Source organism: Astyanax mexicanus, chromosome 18 (assembly GCF_023375975.1).
Source record: "Astyanax mexicanus isolate ESR-SI-001 chromosome 18, AstMex3_surface, whole genome shotgun sequence".
Taxonomy (NCBI): Eukaryota; Metazoa; Chordata; class Actinopteri; order Characiformes; family Acestrorhamphidae; genus Astyanax; species Astyanax mexicanus.
Genome location: NC_064425.1, coordinates 29569179 through 29593207, shown reverse-complemented (window position 1 = coordinate 29593207; position 24029 = coordinate 29569179). Strand labels below are relative to the sequence as shown.

The following is a 24029-nucleotide window of genomic DNA, read 5'->3' as shown; positions in this document are numbered from 1 at the left end:
AGCAACACTTAACTTTATACAAAAAAATGCAATCAATGCAAGTTTGTTCAACCTCAGTTTTTTTCGGCCTGTTTTGGGCTTAAACAAGTGCAATAAGATCAAACTAAGTGATCACTCTGATAGAAATCAATGCATTATTTAGCTTCTTTGGTACATGATAAAAGTCATAAGACATGACACTAGTTCCTGTCGCCTTCCAGTCAGCATATGTTTAACTTAAATCTTACCTGGACTGTGTCCCTACTAGCATAAACTAGCATATCATTGATGTAGGTTAATTAAATGGGTCTTACTGAGGCAGCATTTCTGTCAGGAGTTTCTCCGTCCTCTGTTTCTCCACCTCCAGCTCTTCTGTCCTCTCTCTAATCAGATCCTCCAGGTTGGAGGAGTACTGCTCCAGCATGCGCAGCATAGAGTCTATGATGTTGGTCTTCTTGCCCTTGTTTATCAGCTTGAACTGTGATACGAGAGACAGAAGCATGAAACATACTTTAGTACTGTTGCCTAGAAATATACAGCTCTAGAAAAAAAGAGACCACTTAAAAAAATATGAGTTTCTTTTATTTTACTAAATTAAAAAACCTCTGGAATATAATCAAGAGGAAGATGGATGATCACAAGCCATCAAAGCAAGTTGAACTGCTTGATTTTTTGCACCAGGAGTGGAATAAAGTTGTCCAAAAGCAGTGTGTATGACTGGTGGAGGAGAACATGCCAAGATGCATGAAACTGTGATTAAAAACCAGGGTTATTCCACCAAATATTGATTTCTGAACTCTTAAAACTTTATGAATATGAACTTGTTTTTTTTCCTTTACTTTATTTACGGTCTGAAAGCTCTGTATCTTTTTTATCATTATAGCCATTTCTCATTTTCTGCAAATAAATGCTCTAAATGACAATATTTTATTTGGAATTTGGGAGAAATGTCCGTAGTTTATACAATAAAACAACATGTTCATTTTACTCAAACATATACCTATAAATAGTTAAATCAGAGAAACTGATTCAGAAACTGAAGTGGTCTCTTAATAAGTACAGCAATGCTTCAAAATCTAGTAGAAAGGCCTTCATGGACTGTTTTTAATACCTTGCAAAAACTAAGGTATGAAATCTAAAAAATCTGTGGTGGAAAGATGCTATTGCTGTTTCAGTTTTTGTTCCTTGGAACAATTTTGGTAGGTACAGACCACTGCAATACTGCAATAATTGGCACTTGTCACAGTGTATCAGATTCTTTCCCATTTTCCTCCATCTAACACATCAACACCAAGAAATTACTGTTTATTTGCTGCCTAATATATACTGTAGATCTCATCCCTTGACAGGTACCATTGTAACCATATAAATTATGTTATTTACCTGTCGGTGGTTTTATTGTTATGACTGATTGGTTTAAGATTTTGTTCTGACAGTAACAATTTGCCACTTTTCTCCTAACAATGACCAAGAAATCACCTGACAGCAGCACAAAGCAGAGAAAAATAAACTGCACACACCTTCCTCCAAAGCATTTGAAGTGTTTCACATGGCCTCCCACACATTACTGCATAGGGTGCTAAGAAATGTGTGAAATAGTGTGCTGGAAAAGCTCTTCTATCCTTCAGTATTATGTGTTTACTGTTGTAATCCTCAGAGCCCAGACAGTGCATGTGCATATACTAGTGCTGGACGATATGGCCAAAATTTATATCACGATATATTCCATAATTTCGGTCGATACGATATAATTTCGATATCGACATAAATATTTTGAAGGCCTAAGAAAAACTTAAGTCTTTAAAGCCTCCTTTCACAAAAACTATATAATACTTTAGAAATAAAAAATGGTCAAAATAAACCAATGATCACTTTTAATCACTTATAGCAAAATAAAAACATGACATCTCTGTCAAACACAAGCCTATAACCTATATACAGTACAAGCCAAAGGTTTGGACACACCTTCTTATTCAATGCGCCAAAGGTTTGGACACACCTTCTTATTCAATGCGTCATGAAATGAAAGAGTCATTAAAATAAAGAAAACGCATTGAATAAGAAGGTATGTCCAAACTTTGGCCTGTACTGTACATATTACCAATATAAATAACTTTACATTTACAACAGAGGCAAAGCTTCTTATTCTTCCGTAAACAAATTTAACAGATCAAAACAAAAGTGCTTCAACCAGGATAAGGAAAAAAAGCCTGTATATACATAAAAGGAACATGATATCACAGTCAAATAAGCAAACCTGTAGGCTTTTATAACTATAAATAACTTAGATATAACATAAACTACAAAAGTGTTTCAGCCAGAATAAAGAAATTTAGGAGATTCTAAAAGGAGATTTTAGATGCTGACCGGACCGCGGCCGAGCTTCAGCGCGAGAGATTTCAGCGCGAGAGGTTTTAGATGCTGACCGGAGCGCTGACCGGAGCGCGGCCGAGTTTCAGCGCGAGAGATTTTAGATGCTCACCGGACCGCGGCCGAGCTTCAGCGCGAGAGGTTTTAGATGCTGACCGGAGCGCTGACCGGAGCGCGGCCGAGTTTCAGCGCGAGAGATTTTAGATGCTGACCGGAGCGCGGCCGAGCTTCAGCGCGAGAGATTTTCAGCGCGAGAGATTTCAGCACGAGAGATTTTCAGCGCGAGTTTCAGCGCGAGAGATTTTAGGGGCCGAACGGAGCGCAGCTGAGCCGTGTTTCTGTAAATAATACATATCGATATGACACAAAAATGATATCACCGTTATTGAAACATTTCTTATCGCGATAAATACCGTTATCGAATTATTGTCCAGGCCTAGCATATACCATACCGTATAACATACAGTCTTTCCTGTTTAACCAATCAGTGTGATGATATGAAATAAAATAACTCAACCTGATCAAATATCTCATCGAAGGAAGGCCTCCTGTCAGGCTGTTCACTCCAACACTGCTTCATCAGCTGGATACACTCTAGTGGAGCCTGGTCTGGAGCTACTGTAGGCCTGCACATCGGTGGAGGCTTCTTCACCTTCCTGATGATCTCTAAATAAAAAAGATGAAAAAATGCATTGGGTATTACAAACATAAAGAATTTTATATCTTCTATTATCACATACAATATGTACAGTCAAACAAATTAGTGAACAAATTAGGACATCGCATGAAAACTTTTTTTTTAACATACCTTTAAAGCACATTGAATTTGCCCTCCTTAAACAGGACAGGATTTTTGTCAATTTTCTGCCTGACATTACATCCCTTAATCTTGAGGATTTCTATTTAATCATTACATAACAAGCTTTCATGTTTAATAAGGAACATTACTGAATATCATAATTGTAATAGTAATATAAAGTATAGAAAAATAAAGTAAATCTACAACTGTCAAAATATAATGAATAAATAATGCTTTAAATGCAATAAATATCATTTAAGACCCACAAATGTAGTCATAATGTAGGTAGAACATTGGTAGAACATTGGTAGAAAATAATTTATTTAATTGGAAATAAAAACATAACGTTTCCCATTTATACTTTTTTTTTTTAACTCTCCGTAATGTTATTTAGCTCTTAGATCTCTAACCTTAGTTCTCTCCCTAGAAACATAGCTAACTCACTGTTAAACAATATTATGTTAGCTAGCTCACTGCTAATGTTAACTATCTCTCCACCAACCTTAGTTATCTCTCTGGTAATGTAGAAAACTAGCTGCTAACGTTATGTTAGCATGTTAGCTAGCTTGACGCTAATGTTATTATGTTAGCTATCTCTCCACTAACTGTAGTTCTCTACCCCATAATGTAGCTAGCTAACTCACTGCTAACTTTAGTATGTCAGCTAGCTCTCTGTTAACCTTAGTTCTCGCCCCGGTAACAATAGCTAACTCATCGCTAAAGTTAACATGTGCTTACCCTCCAGCATTAAACACACTGTCTGAAAATGTAATACCTAAGACAAAATTACAGTAAATTTAAGACAATTTAAGACCTTAATAACCCAGATTTTAAGACTTGTTAATGACCTGTATTGTTATGACTGGCGGTGTCTGGCTAGAATTTATACAGAAAAGCGATTCACATCTATATTCAATATGCAGAATGCTCCACTCTCATATCCTACAGGTCAGCGCAGTATTCTATAGCTTGCAGAGAATGTGGCAAAAGTCATGGGACACAATACTGTTTCCCTTCCCATAATATGTGGCGTGTCAGTGTAAGAAAGCATGAGATTCCGGTGTGCCTTAAGTATGAATTCTATCAGTCAGGTATTAAGGAGCATCAAAGCCATTACTCTGAAGTACAGCTTTATAAGGGTGAGTTTTCAGTGAAGTCTCTCCAGCACTGAGGCTGGGTGCAGCAGCATTAGCACTAACCGCAGTGCTAGCTTCTTCACTGTTCAGAGGCGAGTATAAAGAACTGTAGTCTGAATCTTTGTCGTGTTAAAACAAGCTTTGTGGGCCGAACCGCTAGCTGATAGCACAATGGGTTACCAGAACACTCAGGATTCCTCAGTCTAGCGCTATCTTTTAGCGGATTATGCTAATGCTGCTGCACCCAGCCTTAGTGCTGGAGAAACTTCACTTAGTGCTGGAGAAACTCATTCTCAGACAAAATACTGGAATTCTAAACTTACTTTAATTAAACGGAAGTGCTTTCCTCATCCAAATAAACTTTTTTTAGGAGAGAAATCTGTGTAGATTAACATCTAGTGCTCATTTGACTTTGAAATAAAATGTTTTTTTTTTTTAAAGAATTACAGTGTTACATGTTTCCTTAGCTTCCCTATTAGTAGCGAAACATGGTGACGCCCTTGCTCACTTCAATGTAGGCATCCTTACTAGTGTTGCTTAATGTGCCGAAAATGGGAACTTTACACAAAATCTATAAAAACGGTTTAGCTATATTTTACTACAAATGCTGTAGATATTTTGGTGTTAAGCCGCTTTGCCAAGTTCTAGTTCTATAATGTAACATCAATAACTTATGATTTATTACAAAATAAACCTCATCTTACACTTTAATTTGTAATTAGATCATTCAAACCCAGAGGAAGACCCATGAGCTACTTTACTACTTTCTACTTTATTTTTTACCAAGCTCCTGGTTGGACAGTAAAGTTGTGCTCTCTTTTTTTTTTAAATAAAAGTCATGCACATTGAAAGCCAACAATATAAGTAACATTTATGCAAAGTTGCTGTACCTAAGGTTAGTATAAAGGCAAAAGGTCTAGCTTAATTTGTAGAACAACAGTGCGACATTTCATCATCAGAAATGATTGTCTTGTCCTTCCTTGACTAACCTTCAGCAGACAATCCGAGCATGCAGTATGGAGGTCCACGGACGACCACCTCTTGGAGTATGATGGCGAAGCTGTACACGTCCCCTTTATACGTCCCTCTTCGTGAGCTCTCAGGGTCTCTGAGAAGTTCTGGAGCTGTCCAAAACAGATCTGAGGAGCAAGGACATAATAAAGTCATGAGATTGAGTTTAGGACAGAAGAATTATATCGTTTTGGGAATTTTATGTCCGATATTTATGTGGATCATACCTCCTGGTGGAAACTCCTTCCTTGGAGCTTTTTGGGATTCGAGAAGCTCATTGAAACCATAATCCGTTATTTTCAGGACAAATCTTCCATCCACTACACAGTTACGTGACTTCAGCCGCCCATGAGGGAATTCTCTGTGGTGAAGGTATTTCATTCCCTTTTTGGAAAATCAAAACATGTCAAAGATTCCCTGTTACAAACACAGTCTGGAGAACTCAAAATGGATATTTACCAGTAAAGTACAGTTTTTTGTGTCTGTTTGGTGGTTTAGCTTGACCAAAATAGGCAACCAATTTGACAAAGGTTGATCATGCTAGTCAACCAGCATCATCAGCTTCACCTACAGGGTTTAGACAATGAAACTGAAACACTTGGTTTTAGACCACAATAATTTATTGTGGTGATGGACAGTTCTGGTGGAAACAGGAGAGTTGAGGTGCATATTAAATTCTGCTGATTTAGGCAGCTGTGGTTTTATGTTTTTTGGATACAATCCAGGTTAGCACCCGAATATCCCTTTCAGACAGCTTCCTCTTGCGTCCACAGTTAATCCTGTTGGATGTGGTTGGTCCTTCTTGGTGGTATGCTGACATTACCCTGGATACCGTGGCTCTTGATACATCACAAATACTTGCTGTCTTGGTCACAGATGCGCCAGCAAGATGTGCACCAACAATTTGTCCTCTTTTGAATTTAGCACTTAGGTCAATGTACAAGACACTATGCTTAATGATAAAATGTATTTTAAAGTTATTTTGTGTTCACATTTATACATGTCATTTTCTGGGGACAGAAATGGCACCAGCATAGTCATGATGAATAGATCAATGGAAATAGTGCAGAGTGACATTAAAGAACATACAAATTAAGGATAGACACCACCTCACCTTGATGAGGTCCAGAAGCAAAGATGACTTAAACATCCAGTCCAGTTTAACATCATCATTTCGCAGCAGGTCCTGTAGACTTCCTCTTGAACAGTACTCAGTAACCACAGCAAACATTTCACAGTCAGAAAAGAACCCCAGAAATGGGTTAACATTCTCATTCCGGAGATCCTTCATCTGAAAATGTAGAAATGTACATTTTAAAAATATGGTTCTTTGCTGTGGTTGCTTAGGGTTAAGATTTTTAAGATACTGCTGCAGATTTTACCTTCGTAAATATTTTGGTGGTGCTCTGTTTGACCTCCTTGAATTGGCCCTCTTCAAACTTCTTCAACCACACCCAGTCACCCTGTGGAAACAATGGCCTTAGTTATGATTCCCAAAACCTACAAAACATTAAAATGTGGGTGGCACATGTTGGTGGCTTAGTGGTTAGCATGTTCGCCTCCCAGAACTGGGGTCTTGGGTTCAAGTCCCTATCTGTGTGGAGTTTCCATGTTCTCCCTGTGTCTGCATGGTTTTCCTCTGGGGACTCTGGTTTCCGCCCACAGTCCAAAAAACATGTAGATCAGGTAAATTGGCCAGAAAAAAAATTAATACTCCAAAACTGATCTGGTGTAGTGTGTGGTATGCATGTATTAAGTGGCTGTCCTGGGTAAATGCTGTAGTGTCCGATGCAGTCTTCCGGGTGGACGGTTGTTTCCGGTTAAGAGTACGCTGTGCACTATTGGCTGCTGCTTCTTACCGGTGTGTGGATGAGTGCTGAGTATGAACGGTTGTGTGTATCCGGAGGTGGTAAGTAACTAATAACATTTATTACATTACTGTAATTAAGTAGATTTTTATGAGTAATTTGTAATTTTTTAAGTAGTTTTTAAAATAGGTCATTTTACTTTTACTCAAGTACATTTTGACACAAAAAGTTTACTTTGCATTGGAAAACTCCCCGTTACTGAGTAAAAAATAAAATACTGGGAAAAAAAACAAATAGTTTAAATTAAAAAAAAAAAAACATTTCTCATCAATATGTGCTTCTTTGCGGCACTGCACATGCACCGACCAACATTTTTTTTTGTGTGTTTTTAATGTTTTTCATAATAATTCCCATAATAATTTATTAGGAACATCTGATTGGATGTTAAAAAAAATGTAAATAGCAGTTAAAGCACAGCAATGGCAAGTTAAAAAAATAATAATGAACTTTTAAACTATAAAAATACAGTTTATAGTCACCTATATGACCATAACTTCTTAACCTTTTAACTTTTTAACATTATTTATTTATTATTTATGATTTGCTGTACTTTTTAACATCAAATAAATAAAAGTGACTATGTAACTTTTACTCAGTAAAAGTACATTGTAATTTAAGTACTTTTTTACTTTTACTTGAGTAGATTTTTAGCAAAGTAAAGGTAATTTTACTTAATTAAAAATTTTCAGTACTTTTTTCACCTCTGTGTGTAACACATGTAAATTGTAAAACGTCCTTGAGAAAGGCACTACATAAGTTGAACTTCATTAATTTGTTCATTTATTCATTCTGAAAACCCAAAGCAGAAGATACACTGTATTGCTGTGCTATGTATGGAGTTTTACCTCATATACAGCCACATTAGAGTTCTCATGTGTTGCTGTTGCGAGGCTGTTCACAGAGTGCGATCTCACGCTCTTCTCATCAAGTAGACTTTTGGAGTCGCTGAGGTCTTCTAGTGTGATTTTCTAACAAGACACAGCAAAATGCAAGGGTAGTTAGAGTAAAATATTCTTCAGAACAAGTAAAGAACAACAGCATAGTAATACACCCATTGACAAAAAGATAACATACCCCACACAGCTGCAAAGCTCATGCAGATATAAATGGTCTTGTCATAATCATAAAAGGCTGTAATGTTTTGGTAAAGTAGTGCACCTCTTGGTGAGAGATTGTTGACTGCTAGACATACCACTATGACACTCTTAAAGACATTTTGTCCAGTTGACAGACTTTGAGAGGGCACCCATCATTGGACTACGAAAAGCACAATGGATGTTTTAACAAATTGCCTGTCATTTTCTGTGTAGTGAACAAGAAACCTGGACTGCTACAGACTGGATTCGTATCATCTTAAACAACGAATCCAGGTTCTCTTTGAAATCTGACACACTAAAAACTCAATTGTATTTTTTTGCACTATAAGGCGCACCTTATTAAAAGGCACACTATCAATAAACATCTATTTTCTGGTCTATTTTCATAAATAAGGGGCACTGGATTAAAAGGCGCATTTTAAGAGACATTATAAGGAACTTCTAATTCAGCAGGTCTTACCGCTGGGTGGTGGTGGAGGGTAGGTAACTAAATGAGGTAAAACCAAGCTAAGTAAGCAAAACTATAATAAAAAAAGACTTTCTTTTAGTCAAACGAGCGCTGGGTGTTAATCTACACCCTACATTTATTTACTGTAAGCATAGATTCATGTTTTTTTCTGAAGCATTAGCATTAGTGGCTAACTGCTAGCGCTCCACTGAGGAACCCTGAGTTTTCTGGTAAGCCAGGGCGCTATTAGCTAAGCTAATGCTAACGCTACTCCAAGACAGTCTTGTCTTGTATCCAGGTTAGAAATATATATCCCAACATAACACTACAGTTACCTTTCAGTTTTACAGTTTCCCTAATAAACATATACTTTCCCTCTAATAGTGTATTAATCATTACATTCAATATAACAATTCCTTGGTATGTTATTTTATTTGTCCAAGAGTGTAATTATTATTTTATTAGTTAAATGGAATCAGAAAATCAGTGCATGTACTTGTCTGCTTAACTGTGGGTTGATGAAGGTCAGATCTTCTAGAGTAAGAAGGATCCGATTGGGTCCTTTCACAAACTGGATCTGTTGGATTCTCCTCCTGTATAAAGAACACATACACAAGCACACAAATCATAAGCTGGACCTAAATATATGTATCACATTAAAAATGCATGTTATGAATGAAAAAGTTACCTTATGAACAGACTTATCCCAACGGCACTGACCGCAAAAACGAAGACAATCACAAAAACTATGATGACATAGACTATTTCCACACCTAGGACAACAGGAAATAACAGATTAGTTAATGAGCGGGAAAAATTACATTCAGAAATAATACATATGCCTGAAAAATTTTGGGCTGTCATTTGGTCCACATATTTGAATTGACTGAAATCATATTTTACGTAGATTTTTACTGAAAGTTGAGACAGTTGAGTTACTTCCTTTCCCATTTGCACAGGTTTATGCAAGATAGTGCTGCTATACTCTGACATGCCAAAAGTTATGGGATAGCACATCAGTCAATCAATCACGATTTGTTCCCCTAGGAGACAGCTTGGGAACGGCCACACTTGTATAAGCTTTAAGGTGTTATCTTGTGAGTGAGGCTGAACACAAGACAGCGTGCTCATGGCAAGGCCATGTAAATTATTATTATGTGGGTTTGAGCGAGGCCTGTTAGCAGGAGCCAAATTTTTATTGTCGTGTACCGAGATTAAGAAACAGAAGGCATTACCACCCACCATGTGCAGCACCATTGGGTGGTAATCATCATGATTGGTGGTGTCTGGCTAGAATTGTTCTCGTGACTCCACATACATATCCCATAGGTCAATGCAGCGTCATGGGACACAATAATAGTTGCTGCCCATTGACTTTTGACATGTCAGTGCCTATTCGAATGGATGTTTGACATTTTGTATGCTATACATTTGAGAAATTTGCAAAATTGAAACGAAACTGCATACAGCTTTGATGTACAAATGGAATTGATCCTGTGCAACAGCAAACTTAAAACAGATTAACAGACGCCACATCCTAATGCTAGTAAGTAAAAAATATTTATTTAATTGTTGAATAGTTGAATATCTTAAGTATTCTGATTTCCAGCACTATCTGTGCTGACTTCTTTTCTAGTCTGTCGTTGTCTGTGCTCTATTATATGCTGGTGGGAGATGAGGCAACAGAATTACAAATTGTGCAAGCAAACTTAACAAACTAATAAAGAAAGATGCCAGCGGCAGTCAGGTCATTTTTACCCACTACTACATTAAACTTGAAATAATGAGCCACCTTATAACTGGGATAGAGCAGACTCTGCTGCTGAACTGATTAATAAAGACAGTTACTGTTGTACCGATTAGCACTGCTCTACTATATGCACCCACCTATCCATCCAACTATCCATGTAATCATCCATCCTTCCAAACATCTAAATTATTTAGCTATTTATACACCCTCCGATTCATCCATCAACCAATTCACCCCTCAAATGCTTCATCCATCCATCCAGGCAGGCAGGTAGTCAGACAGCCAGCTATTTATCTACCCACCAATCCATCCATCCATCCATCCATCCACCCACACACTATATACAGCTAAACATTCATTTATCCATGAATCAACCAATCCATCTATTTACTCATCTACCCACTAATTCACCCATCCAACCATCTATCCATTCATCCATTTTTCTCCATTCACCCACTCACCTATGGATTTTTTCCACCCGTCCATCTATCTAACCATCCATCGATCCATCCATATATTCAAATACCCTTCCACCTATCCTTTATCCATGCATCAATCTACCCACACATCCATTCTTACATCCACCCATTTATCCATCCATCTATGCATCCATTCACTTATCTATGCATCCCCTAACTATCCATCCATCCATTCATTCACCTATAGATTTTGTCCACCCATCCTCCTATCTATCCATCCATTTATTCATATACCCCATCCATCTAACAATCCTTCCACCTATCCTTCATCCATACATCCATCTACCCTTACATCCATTCTTGCACTACCCATATATCCATCCATCCATTTATCCATGCATCCTCTAACTATCCATCCATCCATCCATAAATTGTGTCCACCCATCCACCTATCTACCAATCCTTCCATCTGTCCTTTATCCATGCATTCATCTACCCACATCTATTCTTACATCACCCATCCATCCATCCATCCACTAATTCACCTATGGAGTTTGTACACCCATCCACCTATCTATCCATCCTTTTTCTCACATACTCCCTACCCATCTAGCAATTCTTTCACCTATCATTTATCCATACATCCATCTATTTACCCACACATGCATTTTTGCACACCCATTTAATTATATACCCCTCCACCCAGCTACCAATCCTTTCACCTATTCTTTGTCCATACATCCATCTACCCACCCATCCATTTTTCCATCCATCCACCTGTCCATTCACTCATAAACACATCCTCAAAAAACAATACATCCCTATCCACAAATTAAAGCAGGGTAGTAAAAGTGTCCAGGGGGAATTATAAGATTATCAGATTATAAGATTATTAATCCTGTTTATTCTTTATCTGGTCCCACCATAAAACACAACGAATAACATGCTGTAACTCTTGATGATTGTTGTGGGGATATATTAATTAGTGTTCTACTAATGATTTTTGTCTCTTTATTTTTCCCTTCAATCTCAAACCTTTGGGAAACATTTGATTTATTATCAACCCTGCATTCATCACCAACACCATGCTAGAGCAGAAATCTGCCCATATTCTCGTACCTCCGGTGCAGATGGCATTGGGATCAAACCAGCAGCTGGAGTCAGCAGGGGGAGGGGAACCTCCCGGGTAGTTAATGGACTTGCCAGCAAAGCGCACCATGTCTGAGCCCAGGTCTACCAGATAGCAGAGGTACAGGTTGGTCTCCCAGCCGTCAGTGTCCAGAATCACATAGTTCGTCTGTCCTTCACCTTGGCTGTCTATGGTGATGTTCTGGTTGAAGCCGGTAAATGTCACGTTCCGGGTGTAGAGGGCCAGGTTGCTGCCTGAGAGCCACTGGCCAGCTCTCCTGGCGTTGTTTATAGCTCTGGCAATGAGGTACATCCCGTTGTAAATTGTGCCAAAAAGTGGAGAAACCTGAAATACAGCAGAAATTAATTACTACAAGAAAAAGATAATCATTTATCAATTACAATTTAAAGACATTAAATAAATTAGAGTAAAGTACAATAGACAGACTGGATAAAATAAGCTCTATTTTCTTTGTCGGCAGACAAACATCTTATTAATGACTACAGAATCAATTATCTGATTAAAAAAAGATATTTAAAATTAGGATAATGAGAAATCTTCACACAGGTAACATGTTTTTGTTTGCTGAGCCTGAGACTGTAAATTATGCAGATTGAACTGGCAACAGCTTTCTTTAACAGGAGTGAATAAAGTGCATGTAAAGAGAGATGTTTCAAATTTTAGCTGCATTATAAAATCATGAGTCATGTAAACTTCATGAAATCATGGCAAAAGTCTAATGCATGTTTTACACACACAATCCAGTCAACCCCCTCCTGCCAGAAGCCCACCCAATCTGTCACTGTCGTCTTTTACTTTACTACAATACTACAATGCATGCATTCTCAGACTGTGTGTGTTAGCTCTGTGTTTTGTAGGGATGCACCGATACCATTTTTTCCTTACCAATACCGGTACCAGCTTTTCTGGTATTGGCCGATACCGAGTACCAATACCGATACCAACTGTTTTATTCCGAATAAAATATAATAACCTGATTGGCTGCTCCCCAGTGTCCACCTTTTTTGAAAGATCTGTTAAGATGATTGGCTGCAGTAGATTATGATTGACAAGGAGCTCCTGTTGTCGACTTAAAATTATTCAACTATTCAACTATGTAATGATCAAAATATGATAAAAACCAGGAAAATCTTTAGGCACTTTTCAGATTTGTATTTTTTATTACAAGATATATGTGCAATGTTTCTTTAAAAGCCCCCTCCCCCCTCCAGCAGATTTTTCTGCTCTTTCAGAGTCTCGGGTTACATTGGGGTCCCATGTCTAATCTGAATTTCTCAATGGCCAGAATGAATAGGCTTTTCAAAAAAACGTCTCTATCACATTCTATAGGAAATAAACATCTTCAAAATCCTTTACATGTTTCTCCTGAACATCACAGGATCCAATAAATTACAAGATTCGTAATAAGTCGTAATAAGAAAAATACTACAATTAAGCTAATGCGCACCAAATTAATATTGTTACTTTTTGAATTACTATACTTCTTTACAGATTATACTAAAGTAAATACAGTGTAGCCTGTGTTACTTTTAGAGCTTGTAAAAGGCAGATCAGAACAGAAAGTGAACATTAGCTGCTCAGGGGTTTTTAGTCCTTTTTCTGGAGTAGCATTTCCCAGCAGATTTTATAGTTTATAAACAGTCACTGGTTTATACTAATTACAGCACATCTGATCCATCTAATGAACTACAGACTAACTAAATAATTAACTAACTGCCCTCGATGAGGTGAGTTGGGTGTGTTACAGCAGGGAAACACTAAAACAAGCAGCAGAGTGTTAATCCAGAACCACAGAGCTAACCTAGCTAGATGAAGAACCAATAAGGGAAAAGTCTAAAACACATAATGTGGGTTTTCTTCCCACTTTCTTCCCACCTGTGATAAAAGGATTAACTTGGCCTAATGTACTAAAACAACAAGCCAGAAACACCAGTATTCTCTCATTTGTTTTGCTGCATAATAAACTTAATTAGAATCTTAATAAAATAAACAAACCACTGCACAATAACCAACAGACCTATAACTACTAACCCACTGTAAAATCCAGAATGGCTGGGAGGTAAACTGGCTGGATGAGTAGCTCTAGACCAGCACAGCATATGAAATTATTTGATTTGAGCTTGGTTAATCAATATGATTAGTACTCATGCCGAAATAATAGCGCATAAAACAGCCATCTGCTTCTCTAATTAAACATGCTAATAGCACTCGTCTTATCTACAATGGTAAAGCTGGGTTCTGTTCTAACACTGTGCTGCTTGTTTTAGTGTTTTCCAGCTCTAACACACTCAGATTGCCTCAGCTATGGCTTGTCAATTACTTCTCTAGCTGGATCAGGTGTGCTGTAATATGCTGTAAAAACATGATATGACCAGGGCTTGACAGCCCTGTCAAGAATTAAACATATAGTTTTTTGAAGATATTTATTCACTACAGAATGTGACAGAGGCGATTTTTTGAAAAGCCCATTCATTCTGGCCATTGACAAATTCAGATTACCACCAATAGCCTACTAGCGTACTTTGCAGGTCCCCTGTGATGTCAATTTAGTGCACAGTTGCATTAGATTGTATTTAGCAAAATTCTTATTACAAATTATTAGAGTGTCTGAGACCAGCTGCAGGTGCAGCAAATGCCTCAAGTTATTGACTTCCAGAATGAGAAAAACGTCTAATCTGATGAAACATCTTGTGACTCATGGAATTAATCTTCTTCAAGAAAACTGCAAAATCTTTGACCACTGATGCAATACAGTCAGGTAACTTTGTAAGTTACGGTGCTCCTTTCTCGCTTCGCCCCCAAAAAATCATAACATAATATAATAGCCGGTAAGCATTTGGCTAATGTTAGCACAATAGTACTACGTATATTGCTAGTTAGATAGCTATGGTATCTAGCGATCTAAGCATCTTCTACACCATCAGAGTGGATTTTTTCCACCGCAGGTGAAACCATCAGTCAGCAGAGAGCGAGAATTTCACCAGAGAAGGCTGACATGCTCATTTTTCTTAAAAAGAACTGTTAAGCAATATGGTCGATATGCTTAAGGCATGATTCATGTTGGCTGTTAAATAAATTAATTGTTTTGTTTTTTTTTGTCACGATAAAGAAAATGGTATAAAAAAAAGTACCGTTTGGGTACCGGTATCGAATTCAAAGTACCGTACTGGTACCCAAAGGTGGAAAGTAACTAATTACATTTACTGTAGATTTTATGAGTAATTTGCAATTTTTAACGTTTTTAAATTAGGTAATTTTACTTTTACTCAAGTTCATTTTGACACAAGTAATTTACTTCGCTACATTGGAAAACTCCCCGTTACTGAGGAAAAATGAAATGCTGGGGGGAAAACAACAAATTGTCTGAATTAAAAAAAAATGAGTTTTGTTCTCCATGGCAGCGCAGCTGAAGTTTTCCCAGCAGTGTTTATTAGGGTTGCGGTAGAGACGCTGTGTAAATCAGCTGTGTAGCCCGGGGTCGAGTTTTGCTGCCCATCGATATGTGCTTCTTTACGGCACTGCGCATGCGCCGACCAACATTCTTTTTGTATGATTTCATGTTTTTGAGTACTTTTTTACTTTTACTTGGGTAGATTTTTAGATGGGTACTTTTACTTTTACTTGAGTAGAATTTTAGCAAAGTAAAGGTACTTTTACTTAATTACAATTTTTCAGTACCTTTTCCACCTCTGCTGGTACCGGTATCGAAACATTTTAAGCGCTACCCAGCCCTATTTACCACACAATGTGATAGAGACGATTTTTTAAAATGCTCATTCATTCTGCCCCGATGAGAAATTCTGCTTAAACACTGGACACCAAGTATGTGCAAAAACAACATAGCACCAGCCACAAAATGATAACATGACTGCAGTTATCTATATCAAATTTCTTAGAAAGCAGTGCATTGTTTTAAGTAGATGTAGTGATATGTATATAGGACCTTCTGCCCTCTGCCCTTCCTCACCTGCTCAGGACTGTATAAAATGCTTAGCTCCTCCTGCTGTTTGGCCATGTTGAAGGCCTGGTTGAAGGACATCAGGTCTGAGTTCAGAGTGATGGTGAGAACAGAGTCGTAGGCTTGGCGTAGCTTGGTGTTGTTCAGCATGGTGAAGTAGGAGGTGTCGCTGTAGGGCAGGCTGTACAGCAGAGTATCGTAGGGCATGAAGACGTACTTCCCGCTGGTCATCCCCATGTCATAGGCCTTCAGCAGGAAGTTCATCTGCTGCTCCCCACCAATCAGAACAGAGTGCATGCACATGATGATGACTGTGACACACAAAGAAAGGGTCATCATCATTTAAGAGAAGTTTCCTGTAAATTTTATAGTAAGTTAGCAGCAGGAAATTTGCGAATAAAGGATTGTAAAATGACAATAATTCACTGTGGAGGAAGATTACAGTATATAACTATTAGTGTATAAAAGAAATAGTCATTTACTGTAAAAGAAATACAGAATATTACAGCTTTTTTTTTAGAACATAAATAAATACATTATAATTTATAATGTAATTATTATTTTTTTTACAATAGCCATACGTTTGAGGTTTTCAGTGGCAAATAAACTACTTTAAAATATGATTATCAATATATGATTAAAACATTACAGCTAGACACACACTACAAAAACAAAAAAAGAATCACTGTAAAAGTCAAACTTTGCAGTAAAAGAAATAGTAACTTGCTCTCATTACCCACAACATTGTGGTCAGACAGTCAACCAATAAACAAAATCTTTGAAAACTTGATATCCGATATCTGATCATTGTAAATATCAATATCTGCTTTGTTTCTCATGGGATAAAGTGTACATTTATTTCAGAAATGCACTTTTGTTAATAATATATAATATCATAATATATTTACACAACAGTGCCAATACAAAAACTGTGCAATTTAAATATAAAAGGAAATACCTTTTTGTTTTGTTTTTACACTAAATTAACAAATGTAACACTTATTTGGCCAAATTTACAAATAATATTTACTTCAATAATCTTTTTGTCATTATTGTGTAATCACTAGATCCACTGATAAAAAAAAAAGCCAAATATAATCTAAAAGTGACCAAAGTGCAATGTCTCTTGCTACTTTGGGTTTTTCCTTTTAATGATAAAATATTAAAGGATTTTAAATACATTTAATGCTTTTATATATAATATGGACACATTTAGGATTGTTTCTACACAACATATGTAGAGAGTGCAGCAGTCAACATTTCAGCACATTTACGATGAAATAAATATTTTGACAAATATTTACCGGTGTAAACAAACAATTAATATCTATTAAACAATGTAATTCAATGTCAATGTATTTATTTTATAATAAAATCATTGAATAATTAACTGTTTAACAATTTCTCATTGTAAAACTGTACAATGCAATGCAACTTGAAATGCCCTATGAAAACAGCTGCCACTAGATATATGTATATTTCTTTTGCAACTAAAAACCTTTCTGCAAAGAATAATTAGAGTATCTTCATTTATTTGTGCTAAAACTACTCTATTAAGCTACAAAAAAAATTGTATTGGCAATTAATTGAATACAGTTAACTTATTTAACTAGGCATCATGATTATTTAATTATTGTTGTTAGTTTCATTATCTAATGCATATCCTTTTTCTGTTATCTTATATTTCAGATTTCCAGAGTTCCAGATTCCATTGTCCTGCAATTGCATTATTCATTGTGAGTGTGTGATGTGAGCATACATACATCTTTTTTATCTGAAGCATAATTTTTATTTAACAACAGATTATTTAAGATTTTTTTTCCCATATGAATGAACGCAGTATAAACATCCTGGTACCATCAATGTGAGGTACCACTTAGCAACAACTGAGCAACCACCTAAGACACCAAAGCAACCAGCTAACAATAATATCATCATTGCAACTGCCTGCAATATCACAGCAGTCACCTTGCTACACTACAGCACATTCCAGCATCATCCACTTATCAACACCATAGCAACCACTTATCAAAGACCGTGAAGAGCACCAGAAATACTACAGCAACATCCTAGCAGCTGCCTGAAAGAGGCACATCCATTCTGTCTTCCCTCCCGGAAATGCATACGTCTGTAACTCAGTGTTTCCCAGCTTAAGCTCCTTTAGTCCACCTGCATTATATACACCTCATTCAGCTCCAGAAAGACCTGTTACTTAATCATGTGGTGCAACAGGAGAGGAGGAGGAGACCAGTGACCTAGTAATGATGTTCTACTAAAACATAATCCTAATACACCATGAATGGCAATAGCAAAAACGCACTGTGTGTAAATGTAAATAGTAATAATAGTAATTAACTGATAACTCTACAGTTCATGCACGTCACCAAATCTGTGTATTTACTCAACTTTATATAAATACCCACCTATTCACCCTACAACAATTTAACCCCAGACATTTAGGCTAAAGCAATAGAGAGTGTTTAATGCTTTCATTAAGTCCATCTCAGAAGCATATACCTTGGTAGGGAACAGCATCTTTTTTTATTTATTTATTTTTTTCAAACACAGGTCTAATATACTGTATTTTTCACACTATCAATAAACGTCTATTTTCCGGTCTATTTTCACACATAAGGCGCATTATGCAACACTAGTAAGTACAGGGCTGTCGCCATGTTTTCCTTCTAAATAAGCAGGTCTTGCTGCTGAACCTGTAAAGCTAAACTAAGTACACAAAACTTTCATTGTTAAAAAAAACGTTTGCTTTTAAAGTCAAACGAGCGCTGGATGTTAATTTTCACAGATTTCTCTCCTAAAAACTGTTTATTTGGGTGAGTAAAGAGCTTCCGTTTATGTATATTTAGTTAGATTTCCAAATTTCCACTAGGGCTAGCTGCAGTTAGCTAATGCTTATACTGCTCCAGCAGTGCTAGCCGGGGTTAACAGCAGGCTACAGTCCGATAATACTCACCTCTGAACGGCAGAAGGCCCAGCGCTTAGCAGCTAATGCTAATACTGCTCCAGCAGTGTTGATACAACCAAGCAGGCTGATAATACTCACTGCGCTTAGTGCAGTTAGCAGCTAATGCTAACGTTGCTCCAGTCTCAAGTCTTGATGCTGGAGAACTAAACTAAAAGTCCTGTATAACGCTGTACTTCAATGGAGTGGCTTTACGGCTCCTTACAACCTGACTGATAAAATTCATTATAAAACCGACTGATTTTTTTTTTGTGAAAAAAAGTGTGCATTAGGTGAGAGATATTATTATCCAGTAGATATATTAGTAGCATATATGTATTTGATTTGTTTAATTGAGAGATAACCATTTAAAAAAGACTACATCAGCATTTTGTATCGTCATCTACTAAAGTCAGAGCTAATTGAAACCCTTAAGTTTTGCTAAGATTGCTGCAGGCGTTAATGTGCACTCATCTCATGGATGTGAGCTTACGACATGACTCAAAGGCAGCAAGGGCTCAGATCTGTTTCCAAATTAAGCTCCAGTAGAGGGCGACCAATCAGAACACAGATAAGAGATTTAAATATATCAGTCCTAAAATACCATATTTTTTGGACTATAAGGTGCACTTAAAATCCTTTAATTTTCCAAAAAATCTTCAGTGCACTTTATAATCCGGTCCACCTTATGTATAATTTTTACCAGTCAGGTTGTAAGGAGCAGTAAAGCCACTCTGCGAACGTTATACAGAAGATTCAGTGAAGTTTCTCCAGTACCAAGACTGGAGCAGTACTAGCATTAGCTGCTAACCACGCTAAGTGATAGCTCTTTCACTGTTCTGTGGTATTATCAGTCTGTTAAAACAAGCTACGTGGCACCAACCGCTAGCTAATGACCCTAGCTTACCAGTAGATTCAGGGTTCCTCAATGTATCACTGTCAGGCAGCAGGAGTGCTAGTGGTTGGCTGTAAATCTGTAAATCTTACTGTAAAGCTTACTGTAAATAAACGGAAGCGATTTACTCACCCAAATAAGCAGCTTTCAGGAGAGAAATCTGTGTAGATTAACACCCAGCGCTTATTTTATTTTAAAATATATATTTTTTAAGAATTACAGTTTTGCTTACTTAACTTATCTTAGCTTTACAAGTCTCGCCCCCCAGCGGCGAGACCTGCTGAATTAGAAGGGAGACTTGGCGACGCGCCTGTTCCTTACTAGTGTTGCATAATTCACCTAATAATCCGGTGCGCCTTATGTATAAAAACAGACCAGAAAATAGATGTTTATTATTGATAGTGCACCTTATAGGGCGAAAAACATGGTACAAAAAATAAAAATATTCTGTTACAATATAAGGAATAAGACAAGTTGGAGAATTGTCATTGACAAAACCAACAAATGTTTTAAAGTAAGTAGATTTCAGTGTGAGTTTTTTGTTTAAGGGAAAATGTGTTAAAATAAGTGTATGTACAGCAGGTCTGCATGATTGTGCAATGTGCAATACCTTTTATTGCCCCTGCACTCTGGATGGACCTGAGTGCACTCTCCAGCTCGGTGTCGTTGTTGCCAGTAGAAGCAACAATGCCTATGGGAAGCCCCTGGCTCCTTAGAGAGCTGGCCACTTTGTTAGCGGTGTCAATCCATATATCCTCATTAGACGACACAATGCCAACGTTAGCCCAGCGGAAATGTCTCAGCACGGTGAAGAGCACCCGTGTTGGTGACGGCAACGTCCGGGCAAAAGTTGGGAAGGCTTGAAAACGATCCAGTTCATAGTTGATGCAAGCCCAAGAAAAGATAGCTTTATCCCAGTTCTTGCCTAGGAGTGCGGCTGCGTTGCAGTAGCCTGGGTTTCCCGGCCCTAAAAAAGCATCAGCTGACTTTTCCTGATATACAAAATTCGTCAGTGCTTTTGCCGTTTCACACGGTTCCTGGAGCACCACAAAGTCCATTTTGCAGCCCAAGTCCATACTGTAGTCCTCGTTTATCCTACTAATAGCCAGTCTTGACGCCACTGCAGGTAGCGCTTTGGAGAAGACAGGGTCACAGGTCCAAGGCCCCATCACTCCAACTTTAAAAATGAGGCATTGCACACAGCACGGGAACGTAAGCACCCCGAGAATGATCCAGAGTGTGATGTTGTAAAACGGCAGTGTGGAAAGGCTGTGTTTGCTCCTCAGGACGGGGCAACAGGGATAGCTGGATAACTCCCATAGTGCACCTCCGAAATGGAGAGGAAAATGGTGCATTGTCCTCTTTTAGTATCCGTTATGATACGTAGAGTTCACTCCACAGCCTTTCATGCCAGATTGAAGCACACCTGTAAAAATAACAAATTTACATCTGTGCATCAAAACACGTAATGTACAAGCACATCCCTTGTTTTTGTACATTGCTAATACTGAGTAAAAAAAAAAAGTTTTCAAATTTAAAGAAAAGTCTGATGAGACATTGTCACAATCCCATGTAAAAAATCTATGGAAAAAAAAATTGTTTTTTTCTACTTTTATTTGATAGCAGACAGTATCAGCCAAAGATATTTTATGTTTAATTTGTTAAAATACATCCATTCCTGCATTTCAGTCCTGCAAAACATGATACAAAAATAGTTGGGACGGTAGAACATTTACCACTTTGTAAAGTCGGGAATGTAAGGAAGGCCATACCCTCTTCCTCCACAGCCATGTGTTTGTAATGTGTGCAGCATGTGATTTTGCATTGCCTTTTTGAAAAATGCATGGATAGACCCTAGAACTTGTAGATGGCAGTACTAGGGGTGCTAAAAAAATGATTTATTTAAAGAATTGTGATTCCTAGACTTGCCGATTCTGAATCAAATCAAAATGCCCCGAAACCGATTTAAAAAAGGGTTTCGGATTGTGACTCCTGGACCCAGTCTTATGTTTAATATTTAAGGTTGTGTATGTTTAATATTTAAGGTTACGTTTTAAAAAATGTAGCCACGATGCAATATAGTTAAAAATACATTTTTTAAAATATACAAAAAATGAAGTATGAAATATTGCAAAATTATTTAAAACAGTAAGGAATCTAAAATTATTATTTTTTAAAAATAAATGTTCTATTTGTCATTTCATCTTCTTAATCACATCATTTAAACAAAATTTATAGATGATTCGAAAAACAAAAAATCGTTTCTGAATCCTATCGTGACCCCAAATCAAATCGCCAGGCACTGAGAGATTCGCACCCATAGACATTAGACATAGTACATTAAGTTGATAACATAAGGCTTCTTCTTTGCACAATAATAATTTAAGTGGTATTTGTAAGTTAATAAAACTCCTTATTGCATTGCTTGACAAAAGTTTGCTTGATTAATCCCTCACCCATGTGGTTCTATCCAGTATTGTTGAACGCTGGTTCTTGATGCAGTGCCATCGGAGGAATTAGAGATCAAGGGGGTTCAGTTAAGGCTTGTGCCACGGCCCTTTATGCACTACAATTACATGAATCATTCAATGACATTACTCATTGTAGGGGCATAAATAAAAAAAAAATTGCTTCCAATCTTTGCTTAAGTGTCAATATTTGAACTGCAATCATTTTTTTTTTCACACATTTGCTACAACCAGAGATTATCTCCTCATTTCTCTTGCTCTTCAAAAACTTTGCTCTTCAATTTTGTGAATATGGTTTTTGTACCAAATCATGATTACAATTACCTGTTGATATGACCTGTTCTAAATCACATCATCATTTCTTTTTACCTCATTCCTAAACCTTATTAAACTGCCCCGTCCCAACTTTTTGGAACGTGTTGTAGGCCAGAAATACAGGAATGGATCTATATTAACAAATTATATTAACAAAAAAGTTGACCAGACAATCAAATAATTTTTTTTAATCTTTTTTTGCATTTTCCTTACTGCCAGATTTCCAATAAGCATACAAATGTATATATCTCAGAGCTGTTGGAACCAAACCTCATAAGCTTTTTTCATCATCATACCTATGTATTTAAACCAGTAGAAAAATGAAGGAAAAAAATACTCATGATAAAAGGAATACTCATGATATTCTAAATACGTGAGCTTGCACAGTGAGTCTCATATCACTGTATAATAAATAAATAAAATTATTGTATTATACATGTATACATATACTGACCTTACAAACTGATGTGTGTCACATCAGTCTATAATTAATAAAAATAATTAATATAAAAAAAAAAAAACATTGTACTTACCATGATTGGGCTACCGGATATAAATCCAATCCTGTTGATTAATTTTCATTCCGTATTTGCCTTTTCAGGTCCATGGGGAACCATTTTTTCAAGCTCCTTTTTAGCCCTTTAACTTTGTTTTAGATCATAAAGCAGGTGTGAAGTGAATGGAGTCCCTCAGCTCTCTGGTTGGATCTGGTGTGATGTAGCAGTAACTCAGCAGAGAAGCAAGTTCAGCACCCCGGAGAGCTCCCTAGTAACGCCACTCGTACGCAGTTTTAGTTACTCTCAGCACCATTTTCACGTCTGTCTCTCTGGTTGATGATCTGGCTATCATACGTAGCCTTTTTCCATGCACATACTAACATTTCCATAACATTTACAAAATCCTCATGATGTCCTTGAACAACTGCTCAGCTTTACCTTAAAATCGGCTTGTCTTCTGTTCCTTTGTCTTTGACGAGTTGGAAATTTTGGTGCAGATGCATTTTTTTGGAGAAAATGGTGGGAAATCTTTTCATTATAGTCCCAAATCTTTCATGACCATTCAAACAAAGTCTTTTCAAAGTGACCCTTTGCTGAGACGTAACCATGAGCCATGAACCTAATCCATAGAGGCCCAGCATAAGAGGATTTCAGAAGAAGCCCACACTCACGCCCCAGAGGTTTCCTTACTCATGAAGAGAACCACTTGGGACATATGAACGAGGCATTTACTCTTCTTTTTAAATTGGATTTTAACAAATTTCCTATAGAATTCTGAAAAAAAAAAAATGTATTAGTTAGGTCAACACCATATGAGTATTAAATAAACACTGTTGGTGCTCATTTAACCACTTATGTATGTGTGTCCAACTTAAAATGTTCCTTTCCACCGTAAATGCTGCAGCCATTG

General features: G+C 37.1%; 1 protein-coding gene across 1 annotated transcript in view; it reads right to left on the bottom strand.

Moving 5' to 3' along the window:
• The window catches only part of gucy2f (guanylate cyclase 2F, retinal), a 29732-nt gene extending 6000 nt beyond the window's left edge, over nt 1-23732 (bottom strand). The window contains exons 1-13 of the mRNA XM_007229233.4: nt 23156-23732; nt 20450-21265; nt 15995-16296; nt 11997-12351; nt 9397-9481; nt 9205-9301; nt 8009-8131; nt 6678-6758; nt 6410-6586; nt 5523-5679; nt 5274-5423; nt 2867-3015; nt 294-457 (exon numbers count right to left, since the gene is read on the bottom strand). Coding sequence (XP_007229295.3) covers nt 294-457; nt 2867-3015; nt 5274-5423; nt 5523-5679; nt 6410-6586; nt 6678-6758; nt 8009-8131; nt 9205-9301; nt 9397-9481; nt 11997-12351; nt 15995-16296; nt 20450-21194 — 2585 coding nt within the window. The 5' untranslated portion in view covers nt 21195-21265; nt 23156-23732. The remainder of the gene's footprint in view (nt 1-293; nt 458-2866; nt 3016-5273; nt 5424-5522; nt 5680-6409; nt 6587-6677; nt 6759-8008; nt 8132-9204; nt 9302-9396; nt 9482-11996; nt 12352-15994; nt 16297-20449; nt 21266-23155) is intronic.
• Between the last annotated feature and the right edge of the window lie 297 nt (nt 23733-24029).